The sequence below is a fragment of the Poecilia reticulata genome, linkage group LG22 (assembly GCF_000633615.1).
Source record: "Poecilia reticulata strain Guanapo linkage group LG22, Guppy_female_1.0+MT, whole genome shotgun sequence".
NCBI lineage: Eukaryota > Metazoa > Chordata > Actinopteri > Cyprinodontiformes > Poeciliidae > Poecilia > Poecilia reticulata.
The window spans coordinates 9732983-9759906 of NC_024352.1; the positions used below are offsets into that span (position 1 = coordinate 9732983).

Consider the following 26924-nt stretch of genomic DNA (forward strand, 5'->3'; position numbering starts at 1 on the left):
TAAATGGCATGCAACACAAAGTCATGAATAAATGTTAACTAGATGTAATCTTTGAGAATTATTATGACTATCAACGTACTAAATGTTTTTCACATGGATTTTAATTGTGACAGTTTTGTCCTTGCATAACAAACTGGTGTGCGTAGTTACAAAAACCTCTGTCTATTGGTTCAAAATGAAAGTGGTGATGGACGAAATTGAACGAATTGACTGTAAATTAAACAAAAAAAAATTAGTATGTCTTTAAAACAATTTTTTTTATTATTATTTAATTAAAGTTGATGTCCATGTTATTGTGGCGACCGCATTTTATGTAAATTATATAATCATTGTCGTGTTTTGTATGAGTAATCAGCATTATCGCATTTCAGGTATTAACTAGCGAAAATTGCACGTTTTATATGTGGATAAAGGGATACGCTGTTTAAAAAAATCAACAGTCTAATTTTTCTTGGTACCCTGAATGCACCGTAAGACACAGACCATCGACAGCACAGATTAGCAGGACACTGTTGCTTTAGAAGAGAGCGTTTTCTCTAACTAAATTCTTAAAACAGTTCAATTATTAGCGCCGTGTGACGATGGAGTTCAATACATAATGTCGGAGCTTGTTTAAAGCTGCCAGCGGAGGGAAATGACATGTCAACGGGGAAACTTGGGGCTGAGATTTCTGGGGGGATTGAAGTATACTGTGACGCCTGTTCTGCTCTGAAAGAGAGTGAGCTGCAGCCAACTGAAGTTTACTACTGTTTCCTCGATAACAAAGGAGCAGCATTTTTACTTTCTGAAGCCTTTATTCGACGCCACAACAATAGTTAAAGACTCGGAGGGGATTCAAAATGCAAGACGGAGGCATTTGGTGTGTTTGCGTTGAAAAAGGTAAGCCCAGTTTGAAGTTAAAAGCAGGCGAAGAGCTAAGCTTGTGCGTTAGCTAGCATTAGCCTATGTGCCCCGTCGCTAAGCCCTTGGCTGGCTGTGGCTATTTGCTGGAATGTCCACAATTTTCCTGGTAAAAGTATCGCAAAGTAATGCTTGTAGAGTGAGGCTGTTATAAAACAAACTCCTTTGAGCTAGAATTGATTACTCAACTGGTCTTGTATGCTTAAACAACTGCGACACTAACAAAGAGAGATGTAACTCTTAAGAACGCGTGTTTTATAACACTTGTTCTCTTTAAAGGAGAACGTGTAGTGGGATTAAAACTTTAATTTAGCCCTCTTAACACTTTCCCAAACTTTGTCTCTGCGTCAGGACATGAAGTTCAGCGAGGCGCCGTCTGAATAGCATTGGTCGAGACTGTCCTCCCAACCACCCACACCGCGTTTAATCAAGCCAACTAAATGTAAAGGATCCCTCGGTTTCAAGCCACCATGGATATCTATCCCCGGCCGAGCGGCGAAATTCAGAGGAGGAACCCCCAGCATGACTTTGAGCTCATTCAGAGGGTGGGAAGCGGAACATATGGAGACGTGTATAAGGTAGGCTCAATTTGCTGGTTCCCACAGTCTGTCACAGGAGCTGGAGATGGTGTGGTTTACCTACTTCGTGACTAATCGGCCCATATAAACTGTGTGCTGTTTGTTTTTGTGAGCCATTATTAACATGTGACAACCACATTTGACTTTGGTGTTTGACTGAAGCCCAACATCCGGGTTTGTCCTGCAAAAGATAATTGAGTATCGCTTAATTAAAATTGTGTAATTTTGGCTGCATATAGTAGTTTCAAGTATTATTATTATAATTTTTTTTAATCTTGTGAAATTTATGGAACTATTAGCTGCTTAGCCAGTCAGCTGTTTGCTCAGGTAGAGCCTGAAGTCATTGACTTTGACAGACATGCTGTTTGCAGCTTGCCACTTTAAAACAGTGTTACGGAAGTGCCACATTTAGTTTCTAGACATTGTTTAAGATGAGAACCTCTTAATAGCTTAATTCTCTTTAAAAAAGTATAGCCGCTTCTGCCAGCTGACTGACAGTGCTCAGAAACAGGTAGGGGAGGGGAAGAAGTGCCTGACTCTGCATCAGTGGGAGGACTTTATGGACACTCCACACTTTCTGGGACATCATTTAAGGACTTCATTTGGTAGCAAAAAAGTTGAAATAATAATTATTATTATTTATTTATTTATTTTAATATCATTGTATATTATCATTCTTTAAACTGGTCATTGCATTTTATTAGTCATTATTACTAAGTGCCAAAAGTTTTTTTTTTTTTCTTTATCTTTGCATAATTAATTTTTAAACCAAAAACCTGACACAATATTGCATGTAGGTATTTACTAAGTAAAGAGTTGGTGTTCAGCTAAGGTTTAGCTCTGCAGGAACATAATGTCACCATAACCTCTGACGTTTACGTTACATATAGGCAGAGTGCTGCCAAGAAGATCTGATGGAAATTTAAAAGGCAAACAATGACACTAACCAAACTGAAGTCATCCGCAGTTGTTTTTTTGTTTTTGTTTTTTTTCTGAAACTGACAGCGGCACGTTTGCAAACCATCAGTGCGACATTAAAAGTCTGGCTGAGCTTACGTTTTCTCACGAGTTTATTGGTTACTTTATACAACGTGTTTTGTGCTAGTGGGCTGCGCAAAAACCTTTTTCTACACATCAGTTAATCGTACATTATAAAAATCAACTGAGGTGTTGTAACCTAAAGTGCGGAAACGTTTTCTTTACCTCCTGGACTTGTTTCAGCCTCACTGTTTTAACGGATCAGGAATTGTCCATTAAAAATAACAACAATGGCGCATCATATTTCCCCCCACAGTTATTTCCTTGAGTTTTATTTTCCTGGACTGCCCCTTGCTTATTTAACCAGCTACAAACTCGCTGACCATCTGATCCAGAGGTGAAAGTACAGCCCGCCTGTCGTGGCCTCTCTCCATACAAAGCTCCTCTGGCCAGCTCCCTGCCTGCCGCCGCCCCCAGACAGGCCACTGGTGGAATGTAGCGCCTGGTATTCACACTGAGCTCCCAGGCAGGACGGCTGCAGCGGGCTGAAATACGATCCAGCCCCTGTCTAAACACGCGCTTTACTAAAGGGTGTGTTCAGAGCTAAAATGACAGCGGAAACACCTCAAATAGGAAAAATGTCCCCGTTTAGGCTGCCTTGCACAGATTTGTTTTAGGAAGCAGCTTTCCCAACCTTTGGATAGTTACTACAGACTTTTAAAGATGGCTGGGATGCTCCGCAGAACCCAATAGAAAATAAATGGATTTTGTTCAGCCTGTAATGCTGTCGACGTCTCTTAAATGTTGGAGCAGGGACATGTTAACATTTATGCTTCTTTACCTTTTTTTTTTTTTTGTTAATAGAAAAAAAAAATTTCTCCTTACAGTACAGGGTTTCCTTCACATGTAGTTGATCGTGGCACACTGCTATGGCAAAATAAAAGCTGCCACATCTTCAAAATGAAGATTTGTTGTTTTTTTAAATATGTTAAAACAATGTAAAGCATATGATGCATACAAACCATAAGCAGAGTTTGAAATTAATCTAAATATCATTAAAAAAATTTACATTACATTGAAAAACCAACAATACTAGGCAGCCAGATAGCTCCTGGCTACTGTGTGCTGCGCTGCTCTCAGGAGTGAAGTAAAACCAGAGACGACCATCTGAAGTAGAGGCTAAAAACATTACCTAAGGAAGATTGAGCTGAATTCATTTTTCGTTCAAGGCTGTAAAAACGACGCTACTGTTAATTTATGTTGCTTTTGAATGACGGTAACATAGTTAATTAATATAGTTGCAGCCTTCCTCCGTAATGTTTCAGAAACAAAGGTTCCCTGGTATGTAATCAGCAGCGTTGTGTCAAACTTTTTGTTTAATATACTGTTTCACTGAAAACATCTGTGAGAGAACAGGGTCATAAATAAGCACCTTCAACTGAGAGGCGCAATATTTCACCTGCTCCACGGATCAGTGTGAGCCGAGCAGTCAAGGTGTGCCTCAGACGTCCACACAGTTCCTTTATTTTGTAATCCTTTCCAAATAAAAGTGGAGTGAAAACAGGTGCAGGATGTCTCTGTAGTTGTTTTTTTTTATTATTCCGTTGATGTGCCGAACTGCCTGACTGGAAAACACACCGGTGGTTGGAAAGCATCTCGGAACATAAGTCGCACCGAGAGATAAAGCTCTAGAAAGTTATCGAGTGTTTCAGCAACAATTCGCCYGTCAAAGCAACCCTTYAAGTAAGCTACTTTAAAGATGCARTAAGAGTAATTCATCCTTTCTTCATCAGAGCTGTGCATTCTCACAAGCGTACATGTCCTATCATGTACAGTCAGTTTACTTATTAATGATGCAAGTGTCAGAAAGCCTTGGTCTTGCAAACTCGATGCAGAGATGAGACGTCAGGACTTCTGCAGCATACATTCAGAGGTTTGTATTTATTTTCACAAAGTGTAGGAGATTCCAGCAAGCAAATAGGTTTTGGATGATTCTCCCTCTGAGATAACTTCATTTTATCCTGTCTGGGGACAACAGGATTGAAAAACCAACATGTTTTATTGTCCCTCTTCTTTGTATTTTTTTTATTGCTAATTAAATTGGCAGGAGAATTCCCTACAGGTGATCTGAGCTNATTGAAAAACCAACATGTTTTATTGTCCCTCTTCTTTGTATTTTTTTTATTGCTAATTAAATTGGCAGGAGAATTCCCTACAGGTGATCTGAGCTTCACAAATCTAGAAGCTCACCAACTTATCAGTCCTTTTTCTGTGAACACGTCCTGATGGGTAAAATGAGACTTGACTTCCTCTCGGAGATTGTTGAAATTTTGTGCATAACAGAAACTGTGAGCCACCAGGCAGTTTCATGTGAGGTTTGCCTTATTGCAGCTGCTGCTGTTATCCTAACTAATTTCTTTTCTGCAGTTTGTGCATAATCATCTGGGTGGCTACATCTGGCTGTTTCTCTCATTATTAATGATTGGTTACGTCTACTGCTGTTAATGGGATCTCAGGATAGGGTGAACATTGTGCCAAATTAATTCAGTTTGCTGCTCCTTTGTTTAATATAGTTCCAGACTTATGGCATTTTGGAATGTTTTCCAATTTTCTATTTTGTTTATTTTCCTTCTGATTTTCTCCATTGCACAGAAGCATTTTGTGCAACTGCAGTACCTGTCCCTTTCAGACGTGTGGAAAATGTTGCATGTTGCACCAACAGCATGTTCTCACAACATTAATATTTTTAATCATTAGCCACTCTTAGTTAACAGTTTAGATCTTCTCTATTTATGATTAGCTAAATGTAAAATCAGTGGTTATCTGATTTTTTTGTTTTGTTTTTACTGACAGACTGTTGTATTGCCTGGAAGTTTTTTTTTGTTTGTTTGTTTTTTTACAATAAAGCACCAGCTAAAATCCACACAGAATAAGTTTGTATTTCCTAGATAGTAACAATTGACTGTATAATTTTTTTTCTAATTTTGACTCTTCCACCGTCATATGATGCCTCGGCAGTCCCTTACAAAGGAGTTCGTTGCTGCAACTTTTCAGTTACTTTGGTTTTGCTACTATTTGCAAGAAACATCAGCACTGTAGCTAAAAACAACAAAAATATAATAAGAGCATTTTTGGCCAGTTTTTTTACATGTCACTTTGGTATTGAAAATAAAAGGAAGCTATTGGCGTTGAAACAAATTCCTAATTGTAAATACAATAATGTTAATTCTAAATTTGTCAAGAATTGGATGTGAAATAAGGAACCGAGTCTCAAAAGACTCAACAGTTCACTGATAAACATAAACGTGAAAAGAAAAAGTTAAAAATTTTTTCAGAAAAGCTTTATTAAAGTCATATCAAGGTGAATGAAATAAAGTATTTAACAAATGAGTCGCAGTGACTAATCTCTTGTTGCGCACGGAGAAGCCAATGAAACTATTTTCTTCTCAAGTCTGACACAAAGATTAGTTTTGTCTCGTCAGACGTCTGTTGCACATCGTCCTCCTCCTCCTCGTTCCATCAGTCAGAAGACATTACAGGTTTCTTCTAAAAGCGTCCCGTCAGCTGCATCTCTTACATGAACAACAATTTCAGAACTTCTCCTTTCCTGCTTCAGCTTTTTTTTTGTTTTTTCAAGTTGGTTACTTCAACTTTAGGAAGTGTAAAGTGAGACACAGGTTGCAAACAAGTGTGAAGTTACCTAACGCGCACGCTTTAAAGCAGAACTGTCAAAAGGTTCCAGCGTAGGTGGAAAAACATTTTCATAGCTGTGCAGACATGCAACAGAGCAATGCATGACAATCAGAAGGTTGTCCTCATTTTAATATATTCATGTTTTGTTGCATTTCAGAGTGTACTACCAATCTATTTCCTTTGTTTAAATCTGGTAGCTGAACAACAGTGATGAACATTATCCACACTGGATGGGCTTGTTTTTTTTCCCGGTTGATTTAGCTTCACTCCCTATCACTTCTCCGCATGGATTAGGGAGCCTCTCATCTTGACCTGGATTCACAAGACCCACATCCTGCTTTGACACAGAAATTTCACAAGGGATGAGTAATTGTTGGGATGAGCGGTGGACCACCGCAATGAATTCAGACGTCAAATGTAAAAAAAAATGGCACACTTTGAACTTTGTAAGTAAACTACTTTGATAGTAATCCTGAGCAGGATTACTATTGCAACAACACATTATCAGTAGGGTAAAACTAACCTGTCCCAGCTCACGTTCCCTTTTAGTGGGTGAACAATCCAACACTTAGTGAATTTTGCTTCACAATGATAGGAAAAGCCGACATCGAAGGATCAAAAAGCGACGTTGCTATGAACGCTTGGCTGCCACAAGACAGTTGTCCTGGTAACTTTCCTGACACCTCCTGTAAAGTTGGTGTCAGAAGAGACTGAATTATAAATCCATTAAAACGTACCACAAACTTGACTTAAGCTAAGGTCATTTGAGATATTTGAAGGTTTAAGGCTGACTTCGTTTAATAGCACTGCTTTTTGTAAGTGATGCTTTTTTTTATTATTATTATTCAAATAAACTAGGAATCTCCCGATATATCTATCAGACATCGGTTTGATATCAGCCAATAAACAAGTATCTGATTATATTGGCTTTCCAGAAGATCTCTGGTCCGGTATTTAGTCTTCCAGCATTTTTATCTCGCAGACACACCCATTGGTTAGTAATAAATGGCTCAGTTGTTCTCACATCTATTGTTGTTCACTGTTGTTCTTTCATTGATGCCACTTGATCAACCCTTTTCTAATATTCCACACTACAAAGTAATGATTGTATGATTCATGCTGATATTGTATTGGAACAGTATCGGTATCGGCCAATTCTCAAAGCTGCAATAATCGGTATCGGAAGTGGAAAATCAAGAGATGCCTAAAATAAATTGTAGAGATTTATGGTTTGTGGGATCCAATCTATTTTATTTATAAATCACCTTAAAAAAACAAAACAAAAACAATAGGTTTACCAAACGTGCTATACAATATGGACAGATAAAACCGAGACAATAATAGTATTAAAGATCAAAATGTTAAAAGCAGAATAAGACGTACTAAACAGACGATAGAATTTTAAAGACAACAAGCCAACTTGCATCGTTTTAAAAGCCACTAAAGACAAAGTGTGTTTTTAAGAGAGACTTATAATCTGGTACACGGTTTGATTGGGGACCAAAATTTCAGAATTTGTTACATTCCCAGCTGGTGCCATTCTTTCACACTGCACTGTGTCAAAATGATCCAAGCTAATTGGAAAAACCCATTCCCCACCTCCTAACTTGTGGAGGCGCTGCTCCAAAAATGTAAACAAAAATGGAGTGACGTCAGGTTTTAGAGGTTGTAGGATTTCTCTTGTCATTGGTAACAGACCACTGGCCTTTTCTCTCTCCAGCATTTAGACTCTTGCGTTTGTTTTGGTTCCTTTAACCCAGAATGCCCTGTGCTATAGAGTCAGCTTCCTGCTTTTGGAGCGGTCTCCGGTCTGGTTACATTCACACATGCATTCGGACCAGACTTTCTAGAAAAACAAACTAGAGCTTCAATAAAGCTGATTAATCAGGACTTTAAGGCCTGCACTCTTAAAAACGTAGGGAGGAGCAGGACCATTAAGGCATTTAAAGGCCAAAAGAAGGATTTCAAAATCAATTCTTTGTTGCACTGACAGCCAATGAAGGGATGACAGAACAGAAGAGACGCGTTGGTGTTTGTGGTTAAAAGTGTTTTGAACAAAGTGATCCCAGCATAGAGCAAATTGCAATAATCTAGTCGAGTTGTGAGAAGAGACCTATGATTTTTATCTCCAAATCGTGTTTTGACAAGATGGGTTTTAGCTTAGCAACCTGACGTAACCTGAAGAAACTTTTCTGCAAAACTCTCCTGGTTGTAGTGGTGTTGAGTGAAGCTGAGGTTTTAGTTTGCAGAAGATTTTTATCACTTTACACAGAAGCAAACATCTCACCAAAATGACATTTTATTTTAATGGTCATTACGTTTTATTGGTTTTATATTCCTCACGTTTTATTTGCTCGGTGAGTTATTTAAAAACGGAAAAAAAATGTTGAAACCTTTCTAAACATCCTTCAACTTTAGTAAATTCCTTTCATTGCATTCTACTTCTCTACTTTGGAGCTTAAGCAGCGATTTCTGAATTGATTAATCTGCTGCTCAAAGCAAACATTTGGTCCATAATCCTCCTTTCATCTGATCCTGTTAGGGTTCACCACGATGTATCATCTGCCAGCATTTGCTCTATAATGTCGGGTAATGGTGAAAAAAAAAAAGTCTCATCCAAACGAGTCTCGTATCCAACATGTGGCATTAAAACAACTCTGATAAACTGAATTGGTATACAGGTTGTATCTTCATCATCATATGACTCAACTCTAAAGCACCAATGTCTACAAAGGTTCTGGGTTGTTTATTGTTGTTTTTTTCCCCCTCTTGTTGATTTGCTCCTGACGTGGGTCGTTTGTCTTTCAGGCTCGAAATATTCAAACAGGAGAGCTTGCTGCTGTGAAGATCATAAAGTTGGAACCAGGTAGGAGTGAATCGTTATCTTTTTATGTTTTTTTGTTTTTTTTCCCATCACACTGAACCGTTAAATTATTGGTTGTGCTCATTCTAAAGGTCTGAATGTGTATTTTTTTTTCCAATAATTTGAATTAAATCCTAGGGATGTCTTTAAAGAGTTTATAGGGTGTTACAGCTTTGATTGTTATCCCTGTCTCTTGTTCTCTTAAGAAAGGGGAGGCTTGTCCTATAATCACAATTTTTTTTTGTTTTGTTTTACTGTGCGTGTCTGATGGGGTATAGGAAAACATTTTTGACGGTGCCCAGCTCGGGGTCTGTGCCAGTAATGACCCAGTGACAGAGTTAGTGTGATCCAGATTAAAGGGATTACGGAGAAGAGCTTTGCACCATAGACGTGCAGACAAAACCGTGCTGATTACCGGCCAGGAAAGGAAGAGATTCACTTCTCTGTTTTTGGTTTCATTCATCTCTGCCTGGTCGGTCCCCCTGTGGGATGATTAATGTGCTTTGTTTAAATTACACACTTGTTTTGTTTCCTCTAAAACCTGGTTGGATTAAATTATTAGGGTTTATCTCTTTCTTGATAAGATGGAAATAAATAGTAATTTGACCTAAAATAACAACATTCTTTTGGAATGTGTTTTTTGAGATCAAGGATCTGCATAACTTAGTGAATTTTATGGCTTTCTAAAAAAAAAAAAATTTGCATTACTTTGCAAGACAGTGACTTTTTTTTACACTTAAATAGCCTGCCAATATATTAGCCTCATCAAGTCTGAGCACGAGACTCGGCAGGCTTAACCCAAATTTCCTTGAATCAGAATCTTCATAGTGTCCAGTCAACCTTTTTTTTTTTTTTTTTCTGGTTTATTTCCCCCCACCACTGAGTCTCTTTTTATCACTAAAGTCTGCCTTTTCTGAAACTCAGCAGTGTCCTTCTCTTCAGCAAGCTGCAAACTTTCCAGAAGGAGAACCCTCTCCAAGATGTGCTGAGAGCACAAAGCAGAAGAATACAGATATTATATTTCATCTGTGTGTGAATCTCACACACATGTCAGGGTTGCTTTAGCTTCTCATTGTTCTTGTTTATCCTTTTCCCCTTTGTGTTTTATTGCTCACAGCTGTTTTAGGCTTTAGCTTGTGCTGCTTCCTTTCCGTCCGTCAATCAGCAGTTCCGCGACGTGTTCTTGTTTTGATTCAGTTGCATTTTGTGATTTAGTGGGCTTGTTTACATCTTTGAATCACCGTAACTGAGGCCACTGGTGAACACAAGGTGTTGCTGGAGAGAAAACAGTACCGTTACACAGCAGAAGGGACATTTGTAGACTTGGCATTAAAAACATAACACATTTACACTTAATTCTGCATGACTAGATTGAGTTCAGTTCAAAACAATATTGTTGTTGTTGTTGGATGCCTCATTACTGGATTACCTCCCAACTTTTTTTCCCTTTGTCTTGATTCTTGCAAAGAAAAAAGGAATAATTGCTGTTAAGTGCAGTAATAAGCCACAATTAACTTGATAAACAGCTGCCATTCATGTTTGAATCATTTGTTGTCTTTTTTGACTTAAAGATTTTAGACTCCCAGTGTCTTTCTTGAGGAAAAAGAGACCTTTTTTTATGCACAGCTTTTTGGACGAGTCGTTTCTCTGTGCCAGAGGTGAACCGCTTTGGGTGGGTCGTGCGATCCGACAGGTTAGACGAGAAGTCGTAGTACTGGCATGAAGTACACAGTTAGGAGTGTTGAGGCCCCCGAGGCTGCAGAGCGCTGGGGTTCATCCAACTGATTGTTGAACAAAGTGACAACCAAAATGGCGTCAATGTTGGTTGTTTTTCTTTGCTTTTGCTAACCTGACGCACCGAGTCTTGCACTTGTTGGCTTTTATCAAACGACGTGACTGCTTAAGCTTTTGTTTAACGGATTTAAACAAGCGATGACTTAGTTTTCCAATTTCTACCCAACATATTTCTCATTCAGACCTCTAAATCTGGAAATAAGCATTCTTTATGAAACTTGACATCGAGAGACTTGTACACAATGAATAGAAATTTGACACGAAGAGCAAGAATGTGTGTATTCAGAGTAGAGAGGAAGTGGCTACATACTCAGGCCTAGCCTCATCAAGAAGAGAGGTCTGTGAGGTAACAAGTTACTTTTTTTTCTCTTTTAGGTCAAGCTTAGTCACGTCATTGCAATTAAATTTGCTTAAACATTTGTCACTCTTTGCTCTCTATCATTAAACGCATCTGAAAACAGCTCCAGTAGTTCCTCCTTCTGTTTGCACACAGTGTACACATGCATTTTTTTTTTCTTTAATTCTGCAACTTCAGTTCAAGGCCTGCTGTTGTTTATTGCTGGAGGGTTTGGCTCTTCTAAGCATTCCTTCAGACTTAAATTTAAGTAGGTTAACGTCCAGAGGATAACTTGGCGTCTCTATCACTGTGTAGAGTGACAAATATTTAAAACGCTTTAACCTTTTCCACTTAAAACGACCATAAACTCCAATGTGCTTCATTTGAAATTTAGTGATTAAACATGTACACAGTTGTAAACTGGAAAGAGATGTGACGCTTTGTAGGACATGTAAGAACTTTCTCAGGGTGGTCTAGTGTTTTTATTTCATTTTTTAAATTTGATTTAATAATGAGGGTCCATCTGAAAATATGAGTTTATGGGGTAGGAGTTCATACATTTCTTACTTCTTGCTACTCCTTTTCTAGCATGTTAAGATTATTGTGGTACAAAATGCTATTATTATGTTCAAAATAAATAAATAAATAAATGAATGTGACCAAATTCAACTTTACGGCCAAGATCAGATTGATCGTTTCAGGCCTAAATGTGACGAGGTTGAGTTAAGAATATTCAGTAATGTGCAAAGTTGGTAGAGACACAGTCTGAAAAACGTTCAGCTGTAATTGTTGCAAAATGGTACTGTGGAGTATTAAATTATGGATGCTGAGTACAAATGAATGAAACGCTTAATTAAAAAAAAAATGTGGTTAAAAAAAAACTACCTGTTCTAGATCATGACCTGCATAGTTTATACTGTTGAGCTCTGCACAGCTGCACTATACTGATTAGACTGAGTTTTGGTGTTTTTTATGAGTCTATATGAGGAGCAGTGTTTACATCCTGAAAACAGAATTCTCATATTTGGTTTTGGGAATTCTGCACATTCTGTTTGCAGATATTCTGCCTTTAACTCATCGTTGCATGGAAATTATGTTTTTCTGCAGCGCCTCATAGCCGGATACTTCTTAACCTCCTGTTAATGCATTCCAGGTTGTGCGTGCACAGCTGGGAACAACTTGGCTTAAATGTTTCTTTTCTTCACTTCCTATTGGTCGTGTGCGTTGCAGTACAGTCAAGTGGAAAGTTGCCCTGGAAATTGGCCTTTACTGCAAGCTTTATATGATGGTTCCCGTGTTGTACTCGTCTGCTCTGTAGTTTTTAATATCAGTGATGAAGAGCTGGTTTGTTTTGGTATTTCTATTAAGTAAATTGAGACTTTTTGAAGATTGAAGTTGGCATATATGGCACTATTTATTTTTTTATCCTAGCCTCATTAAGATGTTTTCAATACGTCAGTGACTAATGGTCTTTTTAAGTTTTGTGAAAAACCACAAACCAAACCAATTACATTTTGTCAAATGCCATCATCAAAATCATCTAGTAAATGCACATCAACACAGCGATGAGTTTCTCGAATGATGCTTCATTAGTCCTTTAATCCTGGAAATATTCTTCAGGTGATGAAAGGCCGACTTTGTAACCGTCTTTATGTGGCTGTGAAAGTTCAGGTCAGAGTCCATGAATTGGGCCTGATCTCTAGTTTCTAGCTGTAATAGCTGAATCTGTGACTCTAGATTGTTTCTTTATATTTCCAAAAATAATAACTCTGGTTTTGTTTCTGTTCAGCTGGAGAAAGTTTTGGATGGATTTGAAGTAACCTGGTGGTATCATAATGTAGAGCTTAGTTATGGTAACTAATTTAATTTCTTGTTATAACCTGAGCTGGTGGGAGCACATGGATATCTAAATAGGAGGGCTCCCAGGATTGAACTTTGGGGGACTTTTGTCTGCTTCAGTGAGAAATTACCTGTCGGCACAAAGAAGTCCCTGTTCTTTATGTAAGATTCAAACCTGTTGAGAACTGGACTGGAGAATCCGACCCAACTCTCCAGTCGTTTTAGTAATATGTCATGGTCAAACAGTGTCAAAAGCTGCACTGAGGTCCAATAGAACCAGCACTGTGGTTTTTCCACAGTCTGTGTTTATATGGATGTCATTGAACACTTTGACAAGGGCAGCCTGAGTACTGTGGTTGGCCCGGAAACCAGGCTGGAAGATGTTAAAGCTGCTGCTGGTCATTGTTAAAAAGCTATTTATTTTGGGGGTGCTGTGGTGGCACAGGGGCAAAGCACAACCCACGTATTGAGGCCTTGGTCCTTGTACCTGTGGTCGCAGGTTCGGTTCCCGGCCTGGTGACATTCACCGCATGTCCTCCCCATCTCCCATTACCCTCCTTCCTGTCGAACTACCTTCAAATAAAGGCTACTAGAACCAACAGAACATTTGGCTCTGGAAAAAAAATGATTTTTTTCTTTTGAAACAGCTTTTTTAAATAACTTTGCTGAAAAGTTGATTAGTTATCGCATGATAAATTAAAGTGGCCTCAATCATTTCCATTATTTTGTTCATTTATTTTTTTTTTGCACAATTTTGTTTAGAGATTTCATAATCCATTTTAATTATGGTTTCGGTTGTGTGTAATTTTTATTTTAGTTTTATTTGTTGTTTTTGGGCGTTTTATTTGTTATTTGTTTAGATGTTTAAAATATCTGCCAGTTCCAGTGTGAAGTTTTCTGTACAAAATTAAAGTTTATCGGTCTTTGAGAGGGTGAACTTGCATTATTGTGCCGATTTCAACATATTACTTGAAAATGATCTCAAAAAGATACTGTTATCATTTATAGTAAGTTTAAGTAAAATGAAATTTATTTTTGTTTTTTTATGCCTCTTTGTTTTCAGGAGATGACTTTTCCATCATTCAGCAGGAAATATTCATGGTGAAGGAATGCAAGCACCACAACATTGTGGCCTACTTTGGGAGCTACCTCTGGTAAGAGCCAGCTGGAAATGACCCTGCTTTTGTTTTCTTTTTTGTCTTTTAATCCAGACGTTTCTGCTCTCTCCCAGTCGGTCCACAGTGAAACATTTACAAAACATGGACGCCACCGTTTATTTTTTAACCAATCGCCACACGAATGTCACACTTTGTTGTGTATTTAATTACTTCATCACACTAAAGCGTGAAACTATGACTCAAGGGTTTCAGGCTAACTTCAGTGCCCTGGTGCCGCTTTTATGTTTTACAGGGGTTCAGGGTTTTTTTTAGGCTTTTTTATCTTTTGAGGAAGTAGACTCAGTCCGCCCAAAACTGCCTCAGAGTTCCAGCAGGTTTAACTGGATTTGAAGGCTCTGAACTGTTTTTTTATATGGCTGTTAGCTCAAGCGCACAGGTTGCAGCGCAGCAGGTATGTCTTGTGTAGTCTTGCCGCACAGAGCTCAACTGGGTACAGTGGAACAATAACGACCAGCCCCACCATGCATTAATTACAGGAACTATGGTTTTGTGTGGCAACATTGGAGGTTATGTTTAATGTAATAACTCAACTTGTTTGCACACCAAGGGAAAACAAAAGGTGTGAAAAAGTAGCGACCTAGAATTGTGTCTTCTGCTTCAACAATCATGTTGTTCTCTTAGTTATGTTCATCCCATAATTAGATCCTGGATTAAACATCTGGTACCAGGCTAGACATCCTCTTTGCTTGGTAATGACATCAAGTTTAAGAAAACAACTAAGAAAAGTTTAGAAAGAAACCGTCTGCTCCTGCTTTGATCAATTACCCAAAGCAAATTGACCAACTTTGCTTTGGCAAATTTCTCATATTGAAAACGGCATACTTCAATGTGTCTTTGGGGGAATTTTTTTTTTTTTGTAATAAAACGGACAGTAGCTCATAATTGTGAAGGAGATGAGAACAAATGAACAGAAGGGAATGCATGCAAATGTGGTCTTTGTGGTGAAGAAAATCAGTATTGAAAGAATGTCATAGGAAGTCCTATATGCAGGTTCCCAGCAGCGATGTGGGAGAAAACAAAACATGTAACAGAAAGTGCTCAGGTCTTATGAGTCCAAATTAAATTATTTGGCATATAAGTAAAAATGTGGTAGAAGATTAGCAATCATGACACATCTCCATGGTTGCAGCATCAAACTGTGAGGATCCTTTAGCTCTGCATGGCCAGGGCTTTGGATATGAATACATATGAGCTTTGTTTTGTATCTTAACTGACCTACAAAATGTATCCAAAGGTAGGTAGATGTTTGATCTTATTGATTATCTGATTTTATTTTATTTTTTGTCTCTTCAAGTCGAGAAAAACTTTGGATATGTATGGAGTACTGTGGTGGAGGATCCCTGCAGGACATTTATCATGGTGAGCCGATTCATTCTGTTTCTGAAAAGTCTTCTTTTTGAGCTCTACTGTTTGAACAAGAACTGAATGACCTCGTGTTTTTACAGTCACAGGGCCTCTGTCAGAGCTCCAGATTGCATATGTCTGCAGAGAAACCTTGCAGGTAAATGTATTCCAAATTAGAAACGCAAGTTATATATTATTGTGTAGTCTTAGTTTTTTTTATTATTATTATTTCTTATCGATCAACTCATGATTAATCGACAAGAGGCATTTCCTTGAAAACCTGAGTTTTCTCTGGTATCAAGAGGGCTGGCCGTCTTTCTGTAGCATGAAGGGTTACATTTTTTGCATGTTGAATAAAAAAAACTCAAGCTATTAAGGTGAAACTTCAGGAGTTTGAGTTTTTATATTTCAAAACAGAACCACATAAATTTTATTTTTCATCCCACACTGGGATCTGTTCGGACGATTTCTCTTTCTTGTTCTGGCATGGCCCTGCCATCTTTGTTTCTGTATCAACTGGTTCCACTCAGTGGTGCCCTCTTATGAAACTACAAACTACAAGACTGTAAGAAGGTCTAAGAAAACCTTATTAGTTGATCGATTCAAACTAATTTTAATCTCATAAACGAATTATTAATTATTACATTATTAATATATTATATTATTAATAATTAATAATTTATTAATTAATTATATTTATTTTTATATTATTAGATATTGTTATTTTATATTATACTAATTATTGATAATTAATTGTAAGTTGGTTGGTTATTTGTTTGCATTCCTAATCCAAATGCATTTCATTAATATAGCAGTGTTTTATTGTGTCTAGTCAACAGTTAGCTGAATATTATTTCTTTTACAGGGTTTGGGATACCTGCACATAAAGGGCAAGATGCACCGTGATATCAAGGTATTATTACTTTCATCTTGTCGCCTTCTAATATTAAGGCAACACTTGTGTAAGTGAGTAAGATTTATAGACGCAGCAGTAGTGTAAATATCCGCAAATGCATTAGTTGTTTCTGAAGAAGTCCGGTTTCGTGAAACTCTTTCACCCTCCCCCCCACCACAGCAGAGGTGCGAATTTAAAAGGATATGGGCCGCTACAGCTACAGTTTTAGGTTTCAGTTTGTGCTGGATTGTGCGTCGTGCATGCTCAAAACGCTGGAACCTCACTCATATGCGTTATCAAAAAGGTCAGGGCTGGGCCTATTATCTTTTCTCAGCTCTATGCAGCAAGCGCTTCCTGTTTCCTCTACTCTCACCACAGGATGCTACCATGGAGTCTGTCAGTCACAGCCAACATAAACAATGCTAAAAGCTGCGATGGCGATGTAATTTTACTAGAAGTTGGACCAGATATAGCCGTTGATTCAATCAGAGCAGCTGCTAGTGGCAGAGACTGGCCACCTTGTTATGAAACCCTTAACACCAAGCTTTAAAAACTTGTTTTTGGGATTCGTCAACAGGGCGCAAACATTCTCCTAACAGACAATGGAGATGTGAAGTTGGGTAAGAAACTCATCACCAAATTTGTGTTACTTACTTAGAGTTTAAAATCAGTTGTTGTTTCATGTGCATGACACAATCCGAAAAACTCTCCAAAATTTTTGTTGCAGCTGACTTTGGAGTTGCTGCCAAAATAACTGCTACCATTGCGAAAAGGAAGTCCTTCATTGGTACACCTTATTGGTAAGTGTAGCTCCTGTGAGTGTGGCGATGCCAGCGGCGAGAGAGGCGCTTCATCTCCAGTCTCTTCTTCGTTCAGGATGGCTCCTGAGGTTGCAGCGGTAGAGAAGAACGGCGGCTACAACCAGCTGTGCGACATCTGGGCCGTTGGCATCACATCCATTGAGCTGGCGGAGCTGCAGCCTCCGATGTTTGATCTGCATCCGATGAGGTATGTTGTATCCGTAGCAGCCATCGGTCAAACCTTCCTCATGTGATTCTCAGCCCGCTTCCTGCTTTTGTTTTTCCTCGAGGGTTTTATCACGTCTTGGTGACTTGTGCGGTTATCCTGTTAAAACAAAGTATGCTTAGGTTATGAATAGAACATGAAGTATGTCGTTTCACTAATTTTGGGACACCTACCTTTTGACTCGTTGCTTTGTTTTGTCCAGGGCTTTGTTTTTGATGTCCAAGAGCAGTTTCCAGCCTCCTAAGCTAAAAGACAAAAACAAATGGTGAGTATCTGGGGAACAATGCATGTTCTGTCAGTATGACTGACACTTAGGGTCATTTGTTTATTCAAGCATGGATCTTTGTCCTATAGGTCAGCTGCTTTCCATAATTTTATTAAAGTCTCTCTCACAAAGAACCCAAAGAAGCGGCCCACCGCAGAGAAACTTCTACTGGTACGTCTTTGTTATTGGATGGATAAAAACAGTAAATATGCTTGTTTGACTAACTGAGATCACCATAGTGGAAAAAGTATTCCTATAAAGAGCTTGAACCCAATCAGAAGAGAAAGTTTTCACCGGTTCTGTTATTGCTGCAATAGAACGTCACAACATGAAAAAGCACTTCTGCCTGGTTTTGTTTACCTTTTGGTCTTTAGGGTCTTTTAGAGAACTGTATATTAGCTTTCCTTTTTTTTAGGTTTTTGTTTGTTATACGGTTCCCTAAAAAATACTCTTCTGTCCTCCCACAGTAACGGCCTCTAAGAATACCTGTTCCTGCTATGTAGTTTTCTTTATGTGGTTGTGATTCTGAAAGTGATGCTAAAAAAACTAGCATTCTCCACTGCTAATCTTAAAAACAATGTCTTTCTTCCTGCTTGTTTTGCCAGCATGTGTTTGTGGCTCAGACTGGGCTAACGAGGAGGCTTGCTGTTGATCTGCTGGATAAGATGAATAACCCAGACAACCACCAAAATTACAGCGAAGTGGACGATGACGACCTGGAGGTAATATGGATTCTGTCTTGTGTGCACTTTTTCAAATTCTGTCATATTAAAACCACAAACTTATATTTGTATATTTTATTAGTTATTTATGTGATAGGTGAATCCAAATTAATACTTAACTGTGAAGTGACCTACTTACAAAATACAATTTATGGTGGAAAACAATTAACTTTACTTTAAATACACCATCCTCATGGTGAAACATGGCGCTGGCAGCATCATGTTTTGGGGATGTATTTTATTTCGATGATTGTACATTCATGTGTCAGAAATGGCCAACCAAAGTCTACCTAAATCCAATTAACAGCCTAAATTAAATTAGACTTATTAAAAATGAACATTCTCTGTGCTGTGTTGCAAAAGTAGGTTAATTTTTTTAGACCCCAAAGCGTACGCAGCTGAAACCGCGGCAACATGTGAACGTTTGTGGTTGCAGCGTTTAAGAATGTAAACAAGTTAAAAGTATTAGTACTTTTTACAGGGGAGCCTAGCTTTGATTGTTTAAGATGCAGTGTTAAATCTAAATGTATTAGCAGATTTGGTAATGCTTTATTTGACAGGTTGTGCATAAAACTGACATGACACTCTCATAAACGTGACATAACACCTGTCATGAGCATGAAGGAGTCTTTATGAATGTCTAACTGTCATGAAGTGTCATTCGGTAAATAATTACACTATTAATGCAAAGTTGCACTAAAACTTGCATTAATTGTCCATTAAAAGTGTAAACTTTGCATAAATGGTGTAATTATTTACCGAATCACACTTCATGACAGTCATTCATGTAGACTCCTTCATGTTCATGTGTTATGTTTTGTACAGTGTCATGTCAGTTTTATGCCCCGTCAAATAAAGTGTTACCACATATTTTTCTTTCCAAGAATCTTTCAAGTTTATTTGTGTAGCACATTTCAGCAACAAGGCAGTTAAAGGTGTTTTACATAATAAAAATACAGTCATATGCTGCACAGTCTTTGCGAAAACAGATACTTCCTACAGTTATTTCTGCACCTTTAAGGCCCCCTGACTTTTTGAATCTCCCCAGCGACATTATTATTATTCCAACGGGGGTCTACATCACATCTCTGTGGCAGCCAAAGAGGTGGTACCAGCACCATTTAAGAGGCCATTGTGCTTTTCTCACACTCACAGCAGCAGCACTGTCTTAGCCATGGCGAAGGAAAAAAAAACACACCCAAAGGCTATTGATTGCAAGCAATGGAGCTTGTAACAAACATCCAGCCTCTGGGATGCATATTAATGCGGTGATGCACAAGAAATGCAGTTCTCAGCAGTGGATGACTGATTGGCAAAGTTTCCAAATTATTTCTTGAGATTATTTCAAAAGAAAATGTCACAACCATCCCAAGTGACTCAAGTTGGTACAGTTTCACTATTGCATCACTTCAAAGATGCTTGCCGCTTTAATATCTCGTTTATGTTGTTTTCCAGCCCGTCCCTGTGGGCCGACACACCATCCGTTCCATCAACAAACACCCTAAAGTGGAGAGGACGCGCTCCGAGATCGACTGTGAGTGCACGCACACACACACACACACCAAGCCAAACTCCGCCCGCTCCGGATTGTGCGTCTGTGACATCACCAGTTATTGTGTCAGTCAGCCCAGTGAGTTTTCTGACAGTCATCCCACTAATCTCATGTCACGCCTGGCGTGTTTCCAAACCACCGTTTCTAGTAGCGTTTAGACTCGGTTATTGTTCAGAATCTCTCAGTTGAATTCAGTTTTGATTCTTTGGGTCACAGTTTGATTCAATGTCAAATCAATTCTTTTGAATAATCTGTTTCCACAAGAGGAGAACAATTGTTTACTTTTACATACATTTGATTTCTATTTTAATGTAGTGCTGTCTTTAGAGATGCTGATCCAATATTAATATCTGTACTGAACTTGATATTGAAAGTTCAGTACAGATATTCACTTCCTGAACTATTTGAAAGGAGGCTTGTTGCAGTTTATTTTTCATGTTTGACCAAGACGGTTAAACTATTGTTTTTGTCAGTTTCTGTATTATTTATTTTAAATTGGTTGTTCTACTCCTCATTTCACTTACTGAACAAATTAATTTAAAGTTGTGATGTTTTTATACGTCTAGCCAAGATTGTGCAGCTATAAAGTGTGTCGTACTGGTGCACAGTTATCAAATACATTTGTAATTCAGTACATTCAGTACAAAAAAAAAACATTTTGAGCATCGTTATTCTGTATCGCATTGGTATCGGCCAAAACTAAACCTCAGACATCAGTATCAGAAGTGAAAAAAGTGTCATGTTCTAACTTTTGTACTCTCTATTGAGCACAAGTGTTATTATGTTACCGTTTTCTTTTTAAGGTATTTATTAAAAAAAAGTTCATGTACAGACTGATAAAGTAATGTTTACCACCACAGCTGCTAACATGGGCAGGAAAGATTAAAAATAAGTACTACAGTATTTTCCGCACTATAAGGCGCATAGAATAGACGCTTCAGTTTGCTCCGTACTCTATTATTACACATCCACATTTATAAAGAAGTGGTCCCCGAGTACTTTATATAGTAGGCTGCCCCAGTCATTGTTTCACTCACGGTGTTGGTGTTGCGATATTGTGCCCAACTGCTTTCTGGGTAACACAGACCAACCGACACGCTGCCGCCGCAGTCTCTGTCTCTGTCGCCCCCCCCCGGCTTTAAATGTATAAGGGCTGGTCCCTTTGTTGACATAAAGAATGTTAAAAAAACAGTCCGACTCCGGTTGGCGAGGAGAGCCTTCTGCGACTGGGCCAGGGCGTGGCCGGACGATGGTCACCCTTCTCCGTTCGCGCACAGCATGTTGGTGGAGAACGTGATGCTAAATGACCTGCAGACGACCTGATTATCAGATCGGTAGGTAGATAGGTCAGTCAAACTTTATTTACAAACCAGTGTTCTGACAATTATCCCAGCATGCACCGCGCGCTTCTTCTTCTACGGGCAAAATGAAGTCGGCGACTGCTTACCGTAGTTGCTAGACGTGTTGTGGCTCAATATTGGTCCATATATAAGGCGCACCGGATTGTAAGGCACACTGTCGGCTTTTGAGGAAATTTAAGGTTTTTAGGTGCTCCTTATAGTGCGGAAAATACGGTACATAAAGTTATTAGTAGGTACTTCAGTGAATTATTTGTAGGCTTCTTATTACTCAATCAAAGTATTTAAAACAATACAGAACAGAATCAAATTGACCCAAGGAATCGAGATCGACTCTTAACGATACCCAGACCTGATTGTGTTAGAGCTTGTCTGAAGGGTCATGCAGATCACTAGGAGGATTCAGTTTCAGACGATCCAGTCTAATAGTCACATTCTAATGTTGCCACACCCTTCAGGGAAGCTGTTGCATTGTTGTAGAGAAGGTCGAATCCTGTGTTGTGTCTCGCTTGTCAGCAGGTCGCAGCCATTAATCACGTCATCGGTGTCTGACACTGGCGAAGCTGTCTGATGTCACATTTGTTTATCACTCATACTTTTAGTGCGATCATTCATTCCAGATCTGCTGTTTCATCTCATTGTCTGATTATTATCTGACCTTCCCTCCTTCACGAAGCGAACAGTGGATCAGGCCTTGACCGTCCAGTCTCGAGTCCTAGTGACTCTGAGGGAAACAGGGGGGATGCAGGTTAGTGGCAGTGCAGTGAGACAGTGTGTTTTAGTTCCCAAACCTGTACTTTATTAAAAAAAAAAAAAGATATACCAGAGCTTTAGGTTTGAAATTCATGTAACACTTGAGATGAGTTTTCTGCATGGAGCGGTTGCCTAATGTGGCTGTAGCTTGATGAAAGATAAGTGATGCGGGTCTGTGACGTCTCTATTCTTGTCACACTGGCGAAGCTGCTATAAATTTAGAGATGACTAACAAGGGCTGACACGGAAGTTTAGTTTTCACTCGCATGTGAAAACCCAATCCCTCTGCTTTGCTTGAAACCTCCCATCTCTAGCTTCGTTGGGCATCGCCTCACTTCTGTGTTCTTAAAATACCTGCAGCTCTCCCACATGATCAGCCTCAAAGAGGGGAAACATTTGAAAATCTTTGCTCTGAAAGGTTAAACACAAAGTTCCTTTGTTAGCGGGAAGCTGATTATGTATTGGCAGGTATTGCAGGACTTTTTTTTAACATTGCATTCATTCTAGACTCTAAAGCAGCCTCTCCTACTGGATTAGATGATTGATGCAATGTGACCCAGAACCCAAACTAAGAGGATTTCTTTCAACAATTGTTTTTTTTTTACTGTTTCAACATTTCCAATATGAACAAATCCTCTTTGTTTTTAGACTCCAAACTACACTGCAAAAACATAAAGTCTTTCCAAGTATTTTTTTTTGGCTGCAGTTTCTAGTTCAATTATCTTGAAATAAGAAAAAACTATCTTGCAAATAACATTTCATCAAGATAGAGGAGCTTGTTTTAAGTCAATAATTCCTTTATATTGATAAAAAGTACTACTTCCACTGGCAGATTATTTCTCTTTTTGGGAAGTAATCCTGTTAAAAGTAAAATAATCTGCCAGTGGAACTTCTACTTCAATTTTAAGGAATTAAAAAAACTCTATTTTACTGTAAAGTTTCATCCCAGTTAGTTCAAGTTTACTGAGAAATTTGCTCTAGAAACTAGAAACTAAAGCTTTAGTCTACACAGCTGCTCCTCGAATCACCAGCAGCAGTTCAAACGTATTTCGATGTGTTCCTGCCCGCGGTTTTTCTTTCTTGTTCATTATGTTCTCTGTGGTGTTTATCAAAGCACCTGGTAGCAGCTCACTGGAGACTTGTTGGCAATATCTGTGTGTCTTGAGTGTTGATGCCCTCTAGTGTTAAAGGTGAGAAAAAGGAAAACCCAACTGAAGACGATGTTTTTCCATTCGCAGTTGACAAGGTCCAATTTCAGGCGCCTCTTCTCCCAAAGGAAACTGAAGCTCATTCTGAAATGGTAATAAATATTGTTTGCTAGTTCAAATCAATAATTTTTTATGTTTTAAAAAAATTATTACTTGGTGATTCTTTTGTAAACATATAAAGTTAAGCCAAAACTTTTTCATACCCCTAACAAAATTAGCTTAATACAGCCAGGAAGATTAGAAATTACAGGCATCTCCCAAAAATATTGTTTAAAAAGCTACATTTTGGGGGGGGGGAAGTTTTTATCTAAAATTAAACAACAAAATATGTCAGTTTGTTTTTGTTGGCAACAAGGCAGTTTTCTTAAAAACAGCTTTTTACATGTTTTTTGTCCGTTTCCACTCGTTACTTCTAGTGAGAAAAAATAAGTTGGCATAATTAAGATTACTTTAACTCTAAATCATTAAGCGGTAGGAATAATTTTGGCATTAACTGTATGCATTTTGAAAGCAGAGTCCTGTCTGAATGCATGATTGCCTCTCCGCAGGATGTGAATAAAGATAATGACTTCCCTTCCCCATGGAGCCCTTTTGCAGATGGAGGAATAACAACCAGGTACTCTATGGAAACAGTTGTCATGGGAACTGCTCGTATTTACTCTCCGCCTCACCCGCTCCCCGACTTTCATGATATAATGCACCTTTTGAGATTAATTGGCAGTAATTGATCAAACGCATGATTGATTTCCTGCTGTATCTCTTCTCTACTAATTTGTCGGGTTTTTGTAAAACTAATCTGCTTTAGTCACTGTGGTTTAATGCTGATAATTATCACTCTCCCTGTCGAGTTCAGGATGTTGCTTCGGTCTTTTAAACTCCTTCTCACTTGTCCGTATGCTTTCACTTTTTGTTTATTTCCCCTCCACTTTTTTCTGTCCTCTTTCTGCCCGTCTCTCACCGTCGTTGTTCTTCGAAGGAGCCTTCTCAAAAGCGTTGAGGATGAATTGTTTCAACGGTAACACTAACAGCTGTCCTACCTTACACTAGCCACTTCATGCTTTGCTCTGTCACTTCCCTGTTTTTCTTTGCATCTGCCTTAACCGGTCAACTCCCACCACTTTCATCCTTGTAGCATGTGTTGGTGTTGGTGATGAGCGCGTGATGCTGTGTCGATATGGGAGTTTGCTGTTAGTTTAGGGTTACGGTATCTTGCAAAAGTTCTCACATCCTTAAACTTTTTCATTTTTTATTATGTTGCACCCACAAACTTAAAGAGTTACACAAAGTATCGCCTCTTTGGAAAGTCACAGGGCAATTAAGCCGTTTTAAAATGTATAAATTGAAATCTGAAAGTTTGAGTTTATATTCAATCCTCTTCAAATAAATACATTTGGTTCATATTGATAAGTCACACACAGGTGGACTGTTGCTTTATTTTTTCCCTCAAGCAGGGTTTATCGAAGTTATTTATTTTCAGTTTGTGAATCAAGTCCTTTTGATTTAGCCACACACACTTGTGAAATTTTAATATTATCTTTTGAATATTTGGAAACTCTAATAATATGTACATATTATATCACCTGATAGTTTGTCTTGATGCATCACATAAAATGACAACACACTGAAAAGGTTTAAGTGGTCCAAACACTTTTTCAGAACAATCTCAAATAAATCTTTTTTAATTTATTCGAAATTGGGATTATTGTCTTTAAATCAAGGATAAGTTATAATGTAGCTCTTTTTTTCTTCTCCCTTTTGTGTGAAGAATAGATTTAGGAGAAGTGCGTTCAGTCAGAGCCTGTAGAGTTTTCCACTTCACTCTGATTCTTGTTTTTTTCCATCACCCACAGTGGACACATTGCCCATCTGGAAGATGCCTTTGAAGAAGTTGAGCTGTAAGTGATGTGCATAAATGTTTGCATACATTCATGAGGAAAACATTAATTTCCGTATTGAACATCTTTTTGTCCAAAAATCCATTTCAGGTCAACACTTAAACCAGGCGTACCTCCTCCTCTGCCCCCGAAGGTAAGGTGGTGTTTCTTCTGCCGTTCTCCAGTTTCGACAGTGAAAAAGACTCAAAAGTTTTACTGGAGTTTTTTTGTTTTGTTTGTTTTCTCAGCCACGAATAAGCAGCCCTTCGGAGGAGCTAGGGCTGAACGAGGAGAGGTCGCTGACTGTTCGTCGGCTCCCGAACTCGGAGAACGGTCCCAGCCAGGCCGCCCGCAGACAGAGCACACCCGAACAGAGCAACAAGGCGGAGCATTCGTCGTCCGACTTCCTGTCGGCGAGTGTCAGCAGCCCTGGCGGCTTATCGCACTCCTCTGATGCCGGTGAGTCTTGGATGACTTGCGTTTTGCGCTGCTCTGTTGTTTTTGTTGTTTTTTTTTACCTTCACCACTGGTATTCTTGAATTATTTTAGTCTCTAAATTCAAACTTCCTCTGTTTTCACAAGCTCCAATTAAATGTGAATCTAAAGGTAAGGTAGTCCGGTATGATGTACTGTGATTGTAGGAATTACACGTTATTTTGCTTATTGATGATGACCGACAACTCCCTGCTCAAACCCTTGGTTAACTTGCCTCGTTATGTGACAGATTATGATTCAGATGGAAGTGTGAACGGAGACGGTCCTTCATCAACACCTCATCACCGGAAGGAGAAAAAGGACTTCCCTGTGAGTTGAAAGATACTTTTGAGGAATAGTCCATCACAGCGTTTTAGCTCTGATTTGTAGTTTTATGACTAGAGACCATATGCGCTGCGTACGTTGGTTCTAGCACTAATTTCTGAAAGTGAAAACTTAGTTTCTCAGAATATATTAAAGATATTGTGAAAAAGTTGATTATTGAAAACTCATGGACCCTAATCAGCTATTAAGCTGAAACACCTGTGATGGTTTTCTGAGCCTCTAAATGGTCTCAGTGTGGCTCAGAGGGACAGACGATGCTGACAGGAGGACGGGATAAGCTGGTTGTTCAGAGTGCTGCATCCAACCACGTTTATAGAAAGTTTAGTGGAAGGAAAAAGTGCAACAGGCCCAACAACGCCAATTACCTGTAGGCTGCTGCCATAGCAACCTGGGTTTCCACTAACCGCAGCAGAACCACAGGTTGATCTCCTCCATGCCACATCGCAGTAATGCAGTAATTCATGCAAAAAGAGCCAAAACCAAGAACTGAGTGCATAGAAACGATCATCTACGTTCCAGAAGCATCTCCGTTGATGTTTGGTAGCAGTTTAATTTTCTGAGAAATGTTGGGTTTTCGTTATCTGTAAGCCATAATCATCAGAGTGACAATAAATAAAGACTTAATATATTTCACTTTGTGTCAATAAATCAATAAAATGGATGAGTTGAACTTTATGAAATGTGGAACAAAATATTTGAGCTTTTTTATGATTTTCTAAGTTTCGGAGATGTTCCTGTTGGAGGCACAGTGTACTGTGAATATGGCGTCTAAACCCAACACTTTAATTTGAAAAACAGGCTTCTGGTTTGCAGCCGTTTTCTCTTAGTCTGGACTTGTGCGGGACATAAAAGATGTAGTTCCCTGTAGAACAGAACCACTGGATGGTAAAAGGTCCTGTAGCTCCTTCTGTTGTTGGCAGGTTCAGGTTTCAGGCTCATTAATCTTGG

At 38.8% G+C, this 26924-nt stretch overlaps 1 protein-coding gene across 6 annotated transcripts in view; it reads left to right on the forward strand.

Moving 5' to 3' along the window:
* Positions 1-456: 456 nt before the first annotated feature.
* map4k5 (mitogen-activated protein kinase kinase kinase kinase 5) overlaps positions 457-26924 on the forward strand; it is a 37707-nt gene continuing 11239 nt past the window's right edge. Inside the window, exons 1-23 of one of the 6 annotated variants that reach the window (XM_008398991.2) lie at positions 457-879; positions 1252-1478; positions 8958-9015; positions 14046-14136; positions 15455-15519; positions 15606-15661; positions 16370-16417; positions 16977-17019; positions 17127-17199; positions 17276-17407; positions 17628-17690; positions 17780-17861; positions 18296-18412; positions 19868-19946; positions 21999-22070; positions 23314-23375; positions 23832-23899; positions 24260-24298; positions 25134-25178; positions 25269-25311; positions 25406-25616; positions 25740-25763; positions 25882-25961. In XM_008398991.2, the coding sequence (XP_008397213.1) occupies positions 1371-1478; positions 8958-9015; positions 14046-14136; positions 15455-15519; positions 15606-15661; positions 16370-16417; positions 16977-17019; positions 17127-17199; positions 17276-17407; positions 17628-17690; positions 17780-17861; positions 18296-18412; positions 19868-19946; positions 21999-22070; positions 23314-23375; positions 23832-23899; positions 24260-24298; positions 25134-25178; positions 25269-25311; positions 25406-25616; positions 25740-25763; positions 25882-25961 (1659 nt within the window). In that variant the 5' untranslated portion in view covers positions 457-879; positions 1252-1370. The remainder of the gene's footprint in view (positions 880-1251; positions 1479-8957; positions 9016-14045; positions 14137-15454; positions 15520-15605; positions 15662-16369; positions 16418-16976; positions 17020-17126; positions 17200-17275; positions 17408-17627; positions 17691-17779; positions 17862-18295; positions 18413-19867; positions 19947-21998; positions 22071-23313; positions 23376-23831; positions 23900-24259; positions 24299-25133; positions 25179-25268; positions 25312-25405; positions 25617-25739; positions 25764-25881; positions 25962-26924) is intronic. The other 5 variants (XM_008398990.2, XM_008398992.2, XM_008398993.2 and 2 more) reach the window with 5 other exon arrangements.